At 39.9% G+C, this 17,185-nt stretch overlaps 1 protein-coding gene across 4 annotated transcripts in view; it reads left to right on the top strand.

Moving 5' to 3' along the window:
* Positions 1-17,185, top strand: part of TMEM117 (transmembrane protein 117) — a 561,967-nt gene that overhangs the window by 538,621 nt on the left and 6,161 nt on the right. For all 4 annotated transcript variants that reach the window (XM_061129506.1, XM_061129513.1, XM_061129509.1 and 1 more), the window contains one exon: positions 7,680-7,809. In XM_061129506.1, the coding sequence (XP_060985489.1) occupies positions 7,680-7,809 (130 nt within the window). The remainder of the gene's footprint in view (positions 1-7,679; positions 7,810-17,185) is intronic.

Below are 17,185 nucleotides of genomic sequence, written 5' to 3'. Positions count from 1 at the left end.
TGTCTGCCAGGGCAGGACATCTGTAAATGAGGCCTCATGCTTTTCATCAGACATTCTTCCACCTTGGTGCTTAAAGGAATGATGCCTTCAAGCTGTCTAGATATAATAAAACTTATCTTAAAAAACCCACCGCTGTGGTGCCAGAACCTCATGGTAGTCTCTTAAAAGTAACAAACTACACTCACTTCTCAAATCTACTTTGGGCTTGACTTATTTGCTTTCTCTATGGGCACTAAACTGTTACTTAAATCTCATTGATGTACGTTGGCTTCAAAATTAGCCAGGGAAATTCCTATTGGCCTTTGCAAGTGAGAAGGATTACTGATGAAGAAAATACATTAAACCACACTATAAAATATGCCTTTAGGATGAATTAGATTATTTAAACAACAATTCTGAGAGTTTATCTGTATCTTGGAATGTGTAAAAATCTTGAGTCAACTTCTTTCAACATTTTAAGTAAGGATTTACAGTTTGACTTGGATTTGTCTTAGTGATGAATGAGATCTGCTATCTCTTCTACTCATTGAAAAAAGCCTACTTCAATCAAAAAGACAAGATTTCTCCCCAAAACTTTTAAATCTTTTAAATACCATAACTGACTCCTGAGAGAGAACTCCAAAAGAGTATGGAATTCATTTGCCCAGAGGGGAAAAAAAATGATGAATATTAGGAGAAAATGAGAGTATAACTTATAAGAATAGTTGTCAAAAGATAGCTGATGCATGTCAATGTATGGCAAAAACCACTACAATATTGTAAAGTAATTAGCCTCCAACTAATAAAAATATATTAAAAAAAAGAAGAAGAAGAAAAAAAAAAAAGAATTAACCTGCTGATCTTTCTCTTTTGTACATCCTTCATGTTTATTGCTAGGCACCTCTGATATTCATTATTACCTTGATCACCTTCCTAGTGTCACCCATTGTGGGAAGCGAGCCTCCATTTTTTAATCACATGTTGGTTTACATTCTCTCTTCTTGTTCTCTGACTTGGTTGAACGTGTCTCATGGGCTTCTTTACACTTATATGGGAATTAAAAGGGTGTCTTGGATCATCGCAACGAGCATTTTTACTAATTCCCCAAATAGTAACTGCCTCATTTCACAGTATTTAAATTTGACCACTTTCTTCCTCCCATTATATACTGTCTCCTTTCTTCTGTGATCTTTGGCAAATGACTTAATCTTTGGGTTAAAGGAATGATCTTTCAAGCTGTCTAGATGTAATAAAACTTATCTTAAAAAACCCACTGCTATCATGCCAGAGCCTGATGGTAAAGTTTCTTAAAAGTAATTACTGTCTGTGTAATTGTAATACACCTTGTTTATAGGGGAAAAAAACATTTTTTTCATTATAATGAATCTCAGTTTGATGTGTAATATTATTTACAAAACCACATATTTATTGCCCTGTTTACCTAAATTCCATTTACATGAAACCCAAAAGTAATTGCATATCTTTAACTTTCAAAGAGCTCCATTCATTAACTCATCAAGTATTTGAGTTCTTAGTATATAGTACAGGTATGGGGAAATGTAACAGTGAACAAAACAGGAGAAAATTCCTTATGTTCCTTGGAGCTTACATTCCAATGGGAGAGGCAGGTAATAAACAAACAAATAAGCAACATCTACTGTACGTCAGGGTTTCCAAGGATTTATTCAGCTAAGTGATACCATAGCAGTTTTGCCAATTAGGAGAAGCGTACTGGTGCTGAAAGAAATCAGGCACTTGAGATTCTTAATAAGAAGCAAAAATATCTTCCAAAGCATGAGTACAATTCTTCAGGCCACCACTGTTCACTGTCATCTCAAATCTTGTTGCTAGGACACGGTAAGCATAGAAAAACCAAGGACACTTTACAAGCTGGGGACATTTTGGATACAATAATGTTCTGATATTCACGGACCTATATTCAGTTCTGAAATAGGAAGAATGGAGAGTAACAAAGGGAAACAAGCAAATCTGTAAAGTTGAATTTTGAAATCATTTAAATCCTTATAATCTAAATGCCTATAAAGAGGAGATATGCAAATTATTACACTGAAGAATGGTATTTTTAATCAGTATTTAGGAATCTGTTGTCAATTCTATTCTAAATTGTTATCTATACTTTTGGCAATCTATTATCTAAATTGTGTCTTAGATTTCTCAAAAACCAAGTGGCCAGTCTTTAGCTCCTAAAATATGATTTTTGTTCTGATACCATGGTTTCATTTTTGCAAGGTAAAGTATTCACTGTTATTATATTTTTATCCTCTAATGCTTCTCTAAATACAAGTGGGGGCCCCTTCATTTGATTTGGGAAATTGAATGCTAGTTGGGGAATTCAAAACCATGTTGGTTTCAAGCTTGAGTTCCTCTGCACAGTACCAAGTGCTTTTCCTGGACCCCAGGGCATGTACCTCAATGAGAAAATGTGAGGAAATGATGAATCCAGGATATCTTGAGACTATATATTGAACAGTGTCCTGAAAGTCTATCCAGATGTGATCCATGAATAATAGAGCCACACTTGGATGGAATCACATTTGGACACATCAGTCCCAAATTACTTGTCCAAATGCAATTTGGACATCAGTGTTCAAATGCGATTTTTATAGCTATAAGCAAAAGCAAACCCTTGTATGTAAGAAATCTGAGTAGATATATACCATGACATTTCTCATTTATTTTTATATGGGAAATATACCCAACTGAATAAAACTTAGCTGTTTCTCATACATGAAGCGAGATACAAAGTTGGAAGTCTGTTCATTACCATAAGCTGATCATAACTAGAGTAGGGTGAGGGACACAATGTACTTAAATCATTCTCACATCACTGAGCCACAAATGGGACAGACGGCTGCAGGCGTTGTTGGATTTGATAGGAGACCATAGTAAGGAAGCTTTGAATTACTGAATACTGATAGCATTCCTTAAAGAACAGAGTAAATGAACATTTTATAATATAAAATCACAGGACCAACCTGTCTCTACCCCAGTCTTGGTAGCTGAATACATCTTGCTTCGTCATTCTCTTAATTCAGTGTTTTCATCTGATGTTCAAAATATAATTTTTAAAATGTATGCAGAAGGAAAGAACACCATGGCTCTCATAACATGTACATACAATCTGTGTGTGAAACTGCTATACATCCATAGTTTTGATGCCAAGAGAATCTCAGTACCTGCTAGTAATCTCCTGTTGGTCTAATCTCCCTACTCAACAGTCTGATTGGAAATCAGTGGCCTCTGGGACAGTTGATTAATGGAGAAAAAGTTACAGTTGATCTTCTTGGTCAAATTAGGGTTGAATAAAATATGAGAAACTTCTGGGGTTGGGGTGGGGAAATCATTTAAAGCCACTCATAGAACTGACTTTTGGCGAGAGATGAACATGCAATAACTGTTTATCAGTGATTCTCAATAAGAACAGGTATAGTGTACATGCCTGCTCAATTGCTCAGTCATGTCTGACTCTTTGCGACCCCATGGACTGTAGCCCACCAGGCTCCTCTGTCCATGAGATGATCCTGGCAAGGATACTGGAGCGGGTTGCCATTTTCTCCTCCAGGGGATCTTCCCAACCCAGGGATTGAACCCATGTCTCCTGTGTCTCCTGCATTAGCTGGTGGATTCTTTACCACTCTACCACCTGGGAAGCCCCCAGAACAGGTATAGCAGGTATAGATAATTCTAGTAATGAGTCAAAAACAGTTAAGGGTCATCAGTTTTCATAGTGAGAGGCAGCATAGCCCAGCAGAAAATATGTATTCTTTTGCCTGTGCTCTGCCATATGACAGCTACCTCATTTTCTCAGAATTTAACCTCTCTGAGGCAAATTTTTCTTTTCTGTACAATGAGTTAATAATTGCAAGATTTGGGGGTTATTTTGTATGTAAATATAAACATGTAGCTTAGGATGATGCTAGAACATTGCCAGTGCTTGAACGTTTATGATCCAAGTGTCCCTGGGTTTCTTTGGCCTTTGGTTTCACATGTTGCTAGGTGACCAGCTCCTGCTCCGAGGTAGTGTGCCTCCCCCGTCACAGGGAAAGTCCGCCACAGTTACTCCTGGAGGTCACTACAGCGTGAGACACACATTGCACAAGAAACTAGTTTGCTCCTGTTCTTCTGTCCTCCACTGAGGTCACTCACGTGTCCCTTTGAGAGAAATGACCTTCCCTATGGTCCTGCTCCTGGGGCCCTGTGGGAGGACTCTGCTGTGACCAAAGTCCCATCAGAGACCTCAGGAGGCCAGCACTGTGCAGTGGATGAGGGCAGGAGAAGATGACCTGCGTCCTTTTCCACTTGGACCCTGAAGAGCTTTGTGTGTGATTCTCCTGAAAACAGCCCTATCTGCTGCCTCTGCTTTCCTCTCAGGAACACTCTGACCTTGAATGATGCTGGGAAATCAGCCATGCTTGTTGACTATTTCTCTGTCTCTTCCCTCTGTCTCCAGCAATGTGCTAGTTGCTGTCCAGCCATTATATCACCTTCCCAAGAAGCCTGTGGGATTTGGAGATGAAGGTGGGGATTGAGAATATCATTCTTCTTCCTCTTTTATCTCCTATTAAAAAAAAAAAAATACCTGAGGTATCACTACCCTCCGATGCCTCCATTAAGATGAGCCCAAAATGTGTTGGAAATGGTAGCAATGCTTATTATACCATTCCATTCTAAGTCAAGGTCAAAATTTACACTGATTCAACAATGCGTCTGCAGAAATATACAGAGTAGGAACTAAACAAGGGGCTTCCCTGGTGAATCAGATATTTAAGAATCTGCCTGCAATGCAGGAGACCCAGGTTTGATCCCTAAATCAGGAAGATGCTCTGAAGAAGGGAATGGCAACCCACTCCAGAATTCTTGCCTGGAGAATCCTATGGAGAGAGGAGCCTGGTGGGCTACAGTCCATGGGGTTGCAACGAGTCAGGACACGACTGAGGAACTAAACTACAAAAACGAGAGTAGCAGGGAGAGGATGGAGGCAGGGAGTTAAAAGACTCAGGAAAACAGTGTTTAAAGCCCAAATCTGGTAATTTTGTTTATTTATTGTTTGGCTGTACTGGGCCTTCCTTGCTGCAGGGGCTTCTCTCTAGTTGTGGCGATCAGGGACTACTCTGTAGTTGGGGTGTGTGGGCTTCTCATTGCAGTGACTTCTCTTGTTGTGGAGCAGGACTGTGGGTATACAGGCTTCAGAAGTTGTGGCTCCTGGGCTCTAAAGCACAGGCTCAATAGCTGTGGCGCACAGGCTTAGCTGTGCATGTGAGATCTGAGGCATGTGGGATCTTCCCAGACCAGGGATCGAACCCATGTCTCCTGCATTGGCAAGCAGATGCTTTACCACTGAGCTTCCAGGGAAGCCCCTGGACACTATAAAGGGGGAATCTGAGAGACTTTATGTATCATCTCTTTTATTCGTTCTTTTCTTTGTTTTCGATTTCTTAGATGGTGTAAGATACTACTCTCACATTTCCCCCCAAACTCCCTGCCTTCATCTCTTTAAAAAAAAAGAAAAGAAAAGAGTGCCATCTTCTAGATGAAGAGGAAGACTTTCTCCTGTCCTCTAGTCTACTTTTGCTGAATGCCTCTTTCTATCTCCAAGTACAGTTGGGATATAATTAAGGAACTATTTGGAGGTGGGGGTGAGGATTTGATCCCAGTCTACAGAAATCTCTAGAGATTACTTTCAAACTAAAATCAATTTCATACCCACTAGAAAGCTTTTATTTCATGAGATGAAAAACTACACAAAAACACTCCAAGAACGTCTTTTCAAAAGAAAGGACACTTGCCCAATTGCTACCAAGAAGTATTCACTCCCCCCTTTTTATTTTAATTGAAGTGTAGTTGATTTTCAATGTTGTGTCAGTTTCACATATACAGCAAAGTGATTCAGTGATTCTTTTCAGATTTTTTCCATTAACAAGGAATTAAATATAGTTCCCTGTGCTATACACACAGTAGGTCCTTATTGTGTGACTATTTTATATAGATAGTAGTGTGTATCTGTTAATCCTACATTCTTCCTTAAACCAAGAAGTAAGAAAGGGAATTGCCCTATTGGTAATGTTTTATATTTCTTATCCTGGACTAGTGAAAGATTATCTGGTTATCATTGCCAAGCATAATTTTTTATGGCAGATGTCAGTATATTATAGCAGAGGACTAGATTCAATTTTAATTCTTTGCAAATGTCTTCTGAGTAACATAGAACAAGATGATATCAATGAAATAAAAAGTGCACTTTAATAAAATGCAGTAGTTCACAAGTATTATTCCAATCCATTTTCTACTAATATTTTAGATCAAAATATTCCAAATTCATCCAGCATCTGTGCTTTGGGTTTTCTGGATTTCCAAAATTACATGTCTGTTTGCTGCTGATATCTGAAAAACCAGGAGTGGCAAGACCAACAAGATACTGGCATACGCACCAATAGTAAAGGGTGATATTGCATCATTTTATTTTATATATTTATTTCTTATAACTGGCCTAAAGTTATCCATAGATCAAAAATTAATGAATATTGAAAACGTTCCTGATTACCACCACTTACATATTCTTCTTTCCTTTAACGTTTGTTCTCCCTTAATCAGAATTTGCTGCAAAGAGGGAGGTGGAATGGCTATGGAAACTCCTGAAGTATTCATGCACGCTATTATCAGCACACCTCTATTAGTTTCATATAGAGAAATCACAGAAAAATTTAACTTTTTATGTCAAAATAGTGGATTAAAATTTTAAAGTAATATTTTGTTATTTTTTCATCTCCAAGTTCTTTAGAAAATATTCACTAAATATAGAACTGTTTGTTAATTTAGTGATAATTTTATTACTGGAAATAAAAACATGGATTCAGCTTAAAGGTTTCTTCATTATTTAGTGTATTTCTTCTTCACATGCTAGTTATGGACTTTAATTTGGTGCTTCTATCCAAAAACCAAGAGCAGATGAGTCACCTAAAAATATCCTCATTTGCATCTTTTTTCCTTTCTTGTGAGAAGGAGGGTCATCCCACATGATTTTGCCTTGACAACAAGGAAATAACTAATGACAGTTTTGGAATTAATTCACTGTGCATCTCTCAGGCTAGCATGTCAGGCCCTCCATCATTTGGTTCAAATTGATGCTAAATTGCTAGAGAACAGGACAGAACATTTTGGCATTTTTCCATTCCATATAGTTGCTAGCACAGATGATTAATAAAACTCCCTTGATGTGAATTGAGGAACTTGGTTAAATGAATTAGATCCTCTTTGTCTTCTTACAGAAAATATGCTGGTATAAATTTCTTATTTTTAAAAAATAGTGGAACAAAAAATAACTAAATTACCCCATATTTATAAAATATGGATCACTTCCTTCCTATAAAAATTTAAGATCAGATCTCCATAATGAAAGAAAGAAACATATATTAATACACATCAATTCTGCATTGGTTTCTTATTATCGCATTAAAGAGAAAATCTGAGGATATAAGTTATGACTTAATTTTTATTTTGATTGCATACTGCTACCTAATGTTCATAAAACAACCATCACAGAACAAAACAGATACACCCAACAGCTGGCTGCATTTAAATGATTTTAAAATAAGTGCTTATAAAAAGTCAATTTTTGGTGTTTTGCTGCTTAGGAACGAAACAAATCACAGATATGTTGTCATGTTGGTTTTCTCTGACAGGACTGGGAATTTCCACATTTCATGGGAGACGTTGATGTAAATCTTCCCGGTTTGCATACTCCTCATATGCAGTTCAAGATTCCTTTCTTCCAGAAGATCTTCAAGGAGGAATATCATATCCACATAACAGGTAAAATTTCGAACATGATTTGATTGTCTCCTAGTTAGAGTCATGCTGGTTGATTTAAAAACGAGAATGGTAACAGTTTAGAAGCATCTGGCAATATAGTTGAGTTTTACTCACTTAGCAGTGCAAGGTGTTTCCAGATCAGTGTGGGGCTCTGGACCATCATTCTGGACTTAAGTTCCTGGTGCTTTAATGATTTCAGCTTCAGCATCCAGTGGGCAAATGGGAATAAAGAGAATGGGGAAAATGACTGAGAGAGTTTGTCTGTTTCTTAACCACCTGGCCTGGAAACAGAACATGTCACCTGCACTCACATTCCGTGAGGATAACCTAGTGAGATAGCCCCACCCAGAGTCAAGGAGAACAGAGAGACATGACCTGCCATTGAGCAGCCCCGTGGCATCAGGTCTTGTATTCTAGCCTAGGAATATCACTAGCTGTCTCTGCCACACTCCATAGGCCACTCTGCCTGGATTTTGATCATTAGATGGGGTTCTTTTTTTCACAACATACAGCTCAGTATATTTTTTCAACATGAATACTCTTTGTCCTTTCTTCTTCATTTGCTGCTGAGATCAAAACAATGGTATCCTACAGCTCCAGTCAGACCACGCGCCTTTAGGGAGTTCAGGCCACTTCTTATTTGATTGAGTGAAACTTACTGCTGTGGCAAGGCTCATGTTTGCCTCAAGTCATTCTCTTGTGGATCCTTAGATTATTCCATTTTCAAATGTGTCCTGCTCTTGAAATGGCTTGAATATGATTTATTATAATATTCTTTCATGATATCTCAGTCATTCTCATCTAAAAAACAAGGCTTCTTGGAGTTATGTTTTTAATTCTTTTTTTTTTTTTTTAGCAAGAATCAGTAAGCTACATAATCAAATAAAGAATGGCATTAGTTCTCAAGCTGTTCAAATGCAGGTAGTGAATGAGTGTGTTTTAAGGACAATGGCCTAGGATCCTACACCTGCTATAATAAAAACTGCCAAAGAAATCTGTGCTTACACGACCGTCTGTGCTGCCGAATAAAAATAGCCTGAGCACAGAGAACGTGAACATCTGAGTGCTGCAAAAAACCTTTGCTTCCCAACTTGAAGGCTGTTTTTTGCTTTGAGCATGAGGCGACCTTCCTAAATTGGAGAATGAGCTCATGAATAGGGAAGATATAGCAGGTTTCTTTTCCTATTCAAAATGAATGAGGCCCATCTATTAAATTTGCTGGGTAAATCAATCAATTTGAGTTCAGGTCACATAGTGTGGTTTCAGAGTCCCCACTTAATCTCTGCAGCACGCTGCCCTCTCAGACTTCTGAAACAGCCATCACACACATGGTATCATCATATCCCTTTGGGTGGGCTTTTGCCGGAACCATCTGTTCTTACTATCAGCTCTTGTCTCAGACCATCATGGCACTAATATTGTCTCTGACTATCAGAAGTCTTTTCAAAAATATCCTGTTTGAGTGCAGAACATCAAGTTTAAAAAAAGGAGAGGAGAGGTGGGGAGGGAGGCTCAGAGAGTCCATTGGCCAGAAAGGAAAATAAAACTGTTAAAAATATTTAATTCGGGGCTCTTATGCATAGCTTTGTCATATATGCTGTCATTTATAGACAGGGGTAGGGGCAAGTTTTGTGGTGCCCAAAGCTTACATAATTCAGAATGTTCTACTTAAGAATGCATATGTGTGTGCGCCAGTCACTTCAGCCATGTCTGACTCTTTGTGACCCTATAGACTGTAGCTCACCAGGCTCCTCTGTCCATGGGATTCTCCAGGCTGGAATACTGGGGTGGGTTGCCATGCCCTCCTCCAGGGGATCTTCCCGACCCAGGGAAACTGAAGAAAATCAGAATGTCCCCCCTTTTGTTTGGTCTCTGTTGTTCTCTTTGTTCTGTGAATCGAAAGAGGTTGCTGAAGCCATTCTGGAGTACCACCCATCTCCCCTGAAAGGCCTTTGACTTTACTTGATATTGTAAAATAGTTGTTTCCGGGCAAACCCAGGTAAAATCTCTAAAACATAGTGCACTGTGTTGTATTTTAATATGCTCAATAGTTAGTAGCCCATCAACGTCCAAGAGAACCACAAATCCTAGCTTGATAGCTTCCTCCAAGTCCTGCTTCTTTTTGTAGGGAGACCTTAATGCTTTCCTGGTCAGTAAATAAAGAATCACCCCTGGGATCATTAAGCATGAAACACTCTCTATCTGTCAATAGTTCTGAAACTTTAGTTTGTATGGGAATCACCTGGAGAGCTTGTGTTTGTAAACGATCCATCAGCCACACACCCAGAGTCGGATACCCCAGGTATGAGGTGGAGCCCGGAATCCGCCATTCTCTGGAGCACCACCGTTGATGCCTATGCAGGTAGCCAGAGGACCATACTTTGAAAAATACAGCTACTGAGAAACATTTCCTGTAATCAGAATTCCTCTCATTTTTTTCTCAGCATTTATGTAATTTCTATAAGCCTTATCAAACAAAACCCAAGGGGCAGAATACACATTTCAATAGAAATGGGGTAGGGACATCCCTGGTGGTCCAGTGGTTAAGAATCTGCCTTGCAATGCAGAGGATCTGGGTTCGATCCCCGGTGGGAGAACTAGGATCCCACATGCCACAGAGTGCAACTCAGCCCATGTGCCACAACTACGGAGCCTATGAGCTCCAGAGCCCCTGTACCACAACTAGAGACTCTGCGGAGCAATGAAAGATCCTGCCGGACACAACAAAGATCCTGCATGCCCCAACTAAGCCCTGATGCAGCCAAATAAATAAATAAAAATTTTAAATGGGGTAGTCAGCAAGAAAGGCATATCTGAGAGGAGTTAGAAAGTTCAGAGCTGGGGCCAAAACGGAGGAGGTCCCAAAGCAGAGCATGACTGGAGAAAGGTCTAGAAGAAGCTGGAGACAGGGCTAGAAAAAGATCCTACAGACTGCCAGACAGCTCTGTCTAATGCTTTCTCTGTGTTTGTTCTGCACCAGAAGAGCCTAGACAAGGATGGCTGGGATTCTTCCAGGGTCAAGGATGGCCTGATGGTCTCAATTATCATTTCTCTGTGATCTGGAAAAGACATTCAGTGCACGCTGAGGCAATGGAATGTAAAGATTTGGTGTGTAGATTCCAGCCCTGCTGCTAACTGGTGGCAGGGCCCTTGTCAAGCTCTTTAACCTCTTAGAGGTTCAGTATTTTCATCTGTTAAATGGGGACAGTGATGGTACTTATCCCATAGGATTGCAGTGAGGATGAAATTAATAAATATGTACAAGGCACTTAAAACATTGCCTGCCATGAAACAAGCACTCAGTAAGTTCTCACTGTTTTTACCTAAAGCTTTTCCTTTTATCCATTCAGAATCTGCTTTCCCTATAATTCAAAAAATACTAGGTAGCCTGAGAGAAGGCTCTGATTATTTATCCACTATTCTGAGTTCTTTGCTGTTATGTAAATAGCAGTTATGTTCTGAGTCCTCGAGAAAGACAAAGCTAGGAATTTAAAAAAAAAATCTCTCTCCCAATGAAATGCTCTATATGTGAGGGTTATCTGACACTGATGAGTTCCCATTGACATTTTAAAAGCCTTTAGGATTTGAGTATTTTTTAATCCTGATTCCTAGCTAGTTTTATTTATGCATGTCAGAAATAACTTGAATTGTTGCATCTGTTTAGCTCATCTGGATCCCCCCGACAGATGGTTTGCTGCAGTATGTATGAGCTTTCATTTTATAAGCTAAGCTACAGCTTATAAAAATAAATCATCTCTTTTCCAAGGGTGTGTTAAAATATTTTTTTCTGGGAATTTTGACTTCAGTAATAAAGGGGATAAATGGTTAGTGATTTGGTCACACTGGTGCCTTTAGCTCAAGTCCACTGTTCATTCTCCTAAAAGTAAATGCTAAATACAACCGTATACTTATCTCTTTCGCCCTCTTCCCTTTTCCCTATAAGGTAAGTGCAAAGATGGATTCAAAATATGATGTACTAAGTCTCTGGAGGCCAGAGAGGAATGGCCTCTCAATTCAGACTCAGAAGCTCCCCAAGTCCTATTAATGCCAATCCCGGTGGAAGCTCTGCCATCTGTCATCCCAGTCAGACAAAAGAAGTGTCCCACTGGTGGCCATCATCTGAGTAAATTAGGAGAGGGTTGGGGGAAAGGCCAGAAGGAAGGCCTGTGCATCTGTGAGGAGAGAATTCACACTACTGGCACGACGATGCCCATGGGAACCTTTCGGCAAAAATGGGAACTGTAGCAGTAAACAAGCCTCCCTAGGTCTGTGTTCTATTTCAGTTTCCTGAGCAGTGTGAGGGCACAGGTGCTTCACAATGGCGAGAATGTAGAAAATAATGCATAAAAATAATGTCCTTCATCTTATTTCCATAGGTGCATGATTTCTGGCAAATGAGTTCCCAAGGATTGTTTTTTAAGGAGCTCTCCTGTGTCAATCAGATCATGGAAAGTGCTGGCGAGGGCAGGCCAGTGGTCCGTCCAGCAGAATATTCTGTCTGGCAAAATTAGCAAGGGACTTGTTATAGGGAAATGCAATGCATCTTCTTCACCATGACAGTCCCCAATGATCATGAATTTATCCAAAGCGTACAAGGATCTCTTGCTAGTCTCTTAGTTATGAATTTTTCTGAACCTTTCCTGCAGCAATTTCCATTTCCAACACATTTGTGAAGCTCTAGCATTAACTGTTTACTTCTACTTAAAGCAGCAATTCCTTTTATTTGTCCCAAACTCATCTTCTTCAAGGCCATGGTTGCCCTGCCCATAGCCTGTTAGCTCTTGCTGCCCCTAAGCTGGTCTGTCCTGTCCAGACTGAGGTGTCCTGGGTTCATTTATGCATAGATCAGGGCTTTTGTAGTAAAACTCACATGCTTTTCAGATATTTCTCTTTATAGCCAGAAGACAGACTTGAAATATATAATTAATCATATTCTTTGAGACATAAATAGTTTGTTTTTCCCAATTTTCCAGACTTTATCTGATTTTAGCAGTATCTTAGAATTCACCAGATCATTGTGACAATGGCATTTGATTTGAAAGACTAGAACTTCACTCCTTGAAATTTTTCTGGACATAGTATTTCAGACTTTACTTATTGATTAATGGGCACTTTCTGACTTAACATGTGTCTAAAACTAAACTAGGATCGAGGGAATACAGAAATGAGCATAGCACAGTTCCCAGTCTCAAGAAAGTCAGAGTGTGATGGTAATCGAATTCAGTACAACTTCACATCCTTTTCTTTTGCTTTTCATCATCACAAGTTTCTACCTCTATTCATCATGTTGAATTATGTCCTAAAGGAGTAGTCTCCTACTTAAGAAAGTAACAATGACGTGAGAGGCATTTTGAGAAGCTGTATTCATTTGCTTTTAAGTCTTGAGATAATTTACTAACTCAGTTCTTATTAGTTCACAAACTTTTTAGTAAGTATCTTCAATTTGCTCAACCGTCTCCTCATGACCCAAGCGTTTAATGTGGTTCCTGGATATTCTTAAATTACCTGGTTGCAAGAGGGGTGGGGGAAGGTGGGGCCAGTGCTTAAAGAGCCACAAACTCAGAGTGCCCTGTTTACACTGATCAGGTCTGGAATGAGAGGATATTGAACATGGCCAGGAAACCTATTACAGCAAACTGTTATTTATTTAATTATACAAACCTCATCTTCTTCAAGGTCAAGGTTTCCTGTGATCACATAATGGATGCTGGTGACTTTGTGGAGCATGGCCCCTGGGCATAGAGTCTGCCCAAATGGTAACACCACTTGCTATAGAGGTGCTAACAGCACAACTCAACCTCAATGCCAACTGGCAACCCTACTGAGTAAAAGATTTTTTTTTAATATTATAATTGCATATTTGAGTCATGAAAGGTTCATTATAGGTGGAAACGTCAGCACATATAGTAGTTTTCCTTAGTTGAAAAAAAAACAACACTTTTCCCCAAACTCTTGTCATTTCCTATGCTAAAGTGAGGCTGATATTTAATGAAGAATTCTTTTAAAATTAACTAGCCCAGGGTTCTATAAGCTCCCACAAAGTAAAATGATAAAATTACCATGATAATATCATTTTTGCCAATCAGTAAGATTCATTACAAGCACACAACACAGGAAAGAAGCAATCCCATAACACCATGCAGGGATTTCTCATTAAAGGAGACAGTGAGGTATTTCGAGAAGGAGATTAATAGAAATAATGTATGGATTCTTACCCTTCCTCCTTGCTGATTTACATTATGCTATGTAGTTGAAACAACAGGGGGAAATGCAAAAACTCTCATACAATTAATGCCAAAATACCAAACCTCTTGTTATGGTTAGTTGACTGTACATTCACAACAACACACATGAAAAAATGGCAATAGAAGCACTGTTAGTCTTTTTTTTTCTGTGTCTTACACCTTTTCATGTGAATCATTTCAGAGACTCAAATTTATTCTTTATGGTAAACAGCACTTCTGAGAATATACAGTCTTTTTTTTTTAGGAAATCTTTCTCCATCTGAAAAATGTGTATTGCATCTTTTTTGCTCTAATGGTGAGATTTCCTGCTCCATCATAAAACATTAAGGTTTAGGTAGTGTTTATTTCATAGACTCATCAAGGAGACTTTTAGGACTAGGAAGAAATCTTGAGGGTTATATAACTCAACTCCTTCACTTCATAGACAAGTACACTAAGTTGAGTTGTCCCACTTGATTTTGCTTTCTAGTTTGTGGCATCTCATAAAAGTAATTTTTTAAAGAGGAAAGAACATTACGAAGGCAGCAAAACACTGTGTAGTGTCGGGAGCCGTTACGGGGGGTCCCGCCCGTGACGAGGTCATGAAGAAAATACCGGGTAGGCAAGGCCGTCCGGGACCCCATCCAGGACGAGGTCATGAGGAAAGAACCTGACAGGCAAGGCTGTCTAGGATAAGGGACCCTCCAGGTTGGCCTCGGCCTCTACCCCACCCTGTATCCTCCCCCCCTTTCTGCTGTTGTTCTTGTTTGCCCTGCTGCAGATTCTTGTGTTACCTGCCGAGAGCTCTCCTGCTCCTCTTTCACTGAATAAAGACCAACTTAAAAGCTAATTAATAAATCTCCTGGATGCTGGTACCCTATGAAGGGGCCAGGGATGAAGGAAATGCTTCCATTCAAACATTTTGCTGGCATTCTGGCTTGTTTGATAAATGTGTGATCTCATTGCACAAAATGCTCTTGATTGTTCTAAACATCCTAAGCACAGTACGCTAACAAAAGAAACTATTAAGCATAGGCCCCTTCGCGGGGTGAGAAAAGTTCCACAAATATGATAGCCACAAATGTGCCTAACAGAAAATACTTTAGATAGAGATTAGCTGGCAACTTCTTGCAGGTAGTTAACTTTTAGACTAAGAGCCTGTTTTGTGCCATATCTGCTGTTTCTGCAGTCCTTTGCATTTCTGTTCTGTAAAAATGTAATCCTATCTAGTTCCCATAGAGATGACGCTATTAGAAAGAAAATAGATTAATTATAAGAAAAACAGGGTCGGCTACTGAAGTTGCTTAAGTCACACCAGGTGCAAGCCATAAAATGTTAGCAGGCCTGAAGGCCAAATGATAAGAAAGACTCTTGTGAACGAAAAAGTATGTGGGTGACATCCAGTTTCTGTTGAAGGTCAAGTTGCTGTGATGTTTTGAGATGACCTGTGTGTAAGCAATATGCACTTCCCCCAAAGATGATGTTAAGGGTATAAAGGGGCTGTGCAAAAATAAACTCCAGACTCAGCCCCGAGCTTTGTCTCTCTCTCTCTCTCATTCGCCGACGCCGTTCATCCTGAGGGTTCCCCTGGATCCTGCTGGGGCTGGACCCCAGCAGTGTAGGAAAATGGAAAAAAGGACTGTAGAGAAAGATGGACATCCTTCCTCTATCCCGATGGGTAAGTGGAGCAGGAGTTATGTCAGGTGGGCAGGATGCAAAAAGTAAGAAGAGCCATTTCTTCTCTATTTTCAGCAGTTTCATTTTCAACTGAGCAACTACAACAGTGGGGGAAGGGCGAGGCTACATTCACAGAAGCAGAAAAGAAAATAAATCAATTGGAATCCTGCCTCATCTAATTCTCTCCCCTCTACACTTCCCCACCCCAACGTGGTCTCTCGGCTGTGGAAATGGAGTGGGGGTATGGGGAGAATGTATACCCTGCTATTTAGCTTCACATTTTGTGTGCGTTTCTCTGGACTAATACTACTGCAAGCTGTAGACAAATTATCAATTGCTCGGGATTTTTAACATGTTAAATATGCGGATTCACAATGCATATTTACATTTAGATACACACTGGGGCCTCCGGTAATTAGTTTGTGAAAGTAAAACTGTTAGTCGCTCAATCCTGTCTGGCTGTAGCCCGCCAGGCTCCTCTGTCCATTGAATTCTTCAGGCAAGAATACTGTAGTGGGTTGCCAATTCCTCCTCCAGGGGATCTTCCCACCCATGGATTGAACCCAGGCCTTCCATATTGGAGTAGATTCTTTACCATCTGAGCCAGCAGGGAAGCCCAATTGGTCCAGTGATATCTACCTATTAATGTCACTGCTCAGTAATTCATTCTGTTTAATCTAAACTGAAACACTGAGGGTATATCTTTGTTAGAAACCATTAACATTCTTTTCTCTCTACTTAGATCGTATATTAAGTGGATTGAAGAAGCAGAAAGAAGATATTGTAGAAATAATAAGACCCTGCATTTTGGGCAAACAATATATTTCAGAGAACTCTCAAATACCACTTCTCATTGTGCTTGCATGCATGCTAAGTTGCTTCAGCCGTGTCCGACTCTGTGCGACCCAATGGACTGTAGCCTACCAGGCTCCTCTGTCGATGGGCTTCTCCAAGCAAAAATACTGGAGTGGGTTTCCATGTCCTCCTCCAGAGGATCTTCCCAATCCAGGGTTTGAACTGGCATCTCTTACATCTTTTGAATTGGCAGGCAGGTTTGTTACCATTAGCATCACCTCACAGGTCCACAACTTTTCATTATATTCTGCGAAATGAAAATATCTCCTGCCATATTGATAAACAAGAAATGTCACAATCATCACCGATATCTGGCCTCCAAGTGTGAATGAGGACTGCCAAAACTGAGATCCAGCAGATGCTGCCACCCCCACAGTGATTGCTCAGGGGCTGGGGGATGCAGGAAGCAAGGTGAACAAGGAAGTAGGATTGGCCCAGATGGCTGAGGCGCAAAGGAAAGGAATGAATTCAGTGAGCCCAGAGGCTTGCATCTTCCCGTACATACAGTGCTAAATTCCTTAACTTGATACCTGATCTTTGATGTTCAAACTGCCTGCTCCCTTTATTGCAAACTTGTATATAGCCTGACTCCCCCCCCCCCCGCCCCCCGCCTCCTAAGA

This window comes from Dama dama, chromosome 3 (genome assembly GCF_033118175.1).
Source record: "Dama dama isolate Ldn47 chromosome 3, ASM3311817v1, whole genome shotgun sequence".
NCBI classification, from domain to species: Eukaryota; Metazoa; Chordata; class Mammalia; order Artiodactyla; family Cervidae; genus Dama; species Dama dama.
This window is presented reverse-complemented; position numbering and strand designations above follow the sequence as displayed.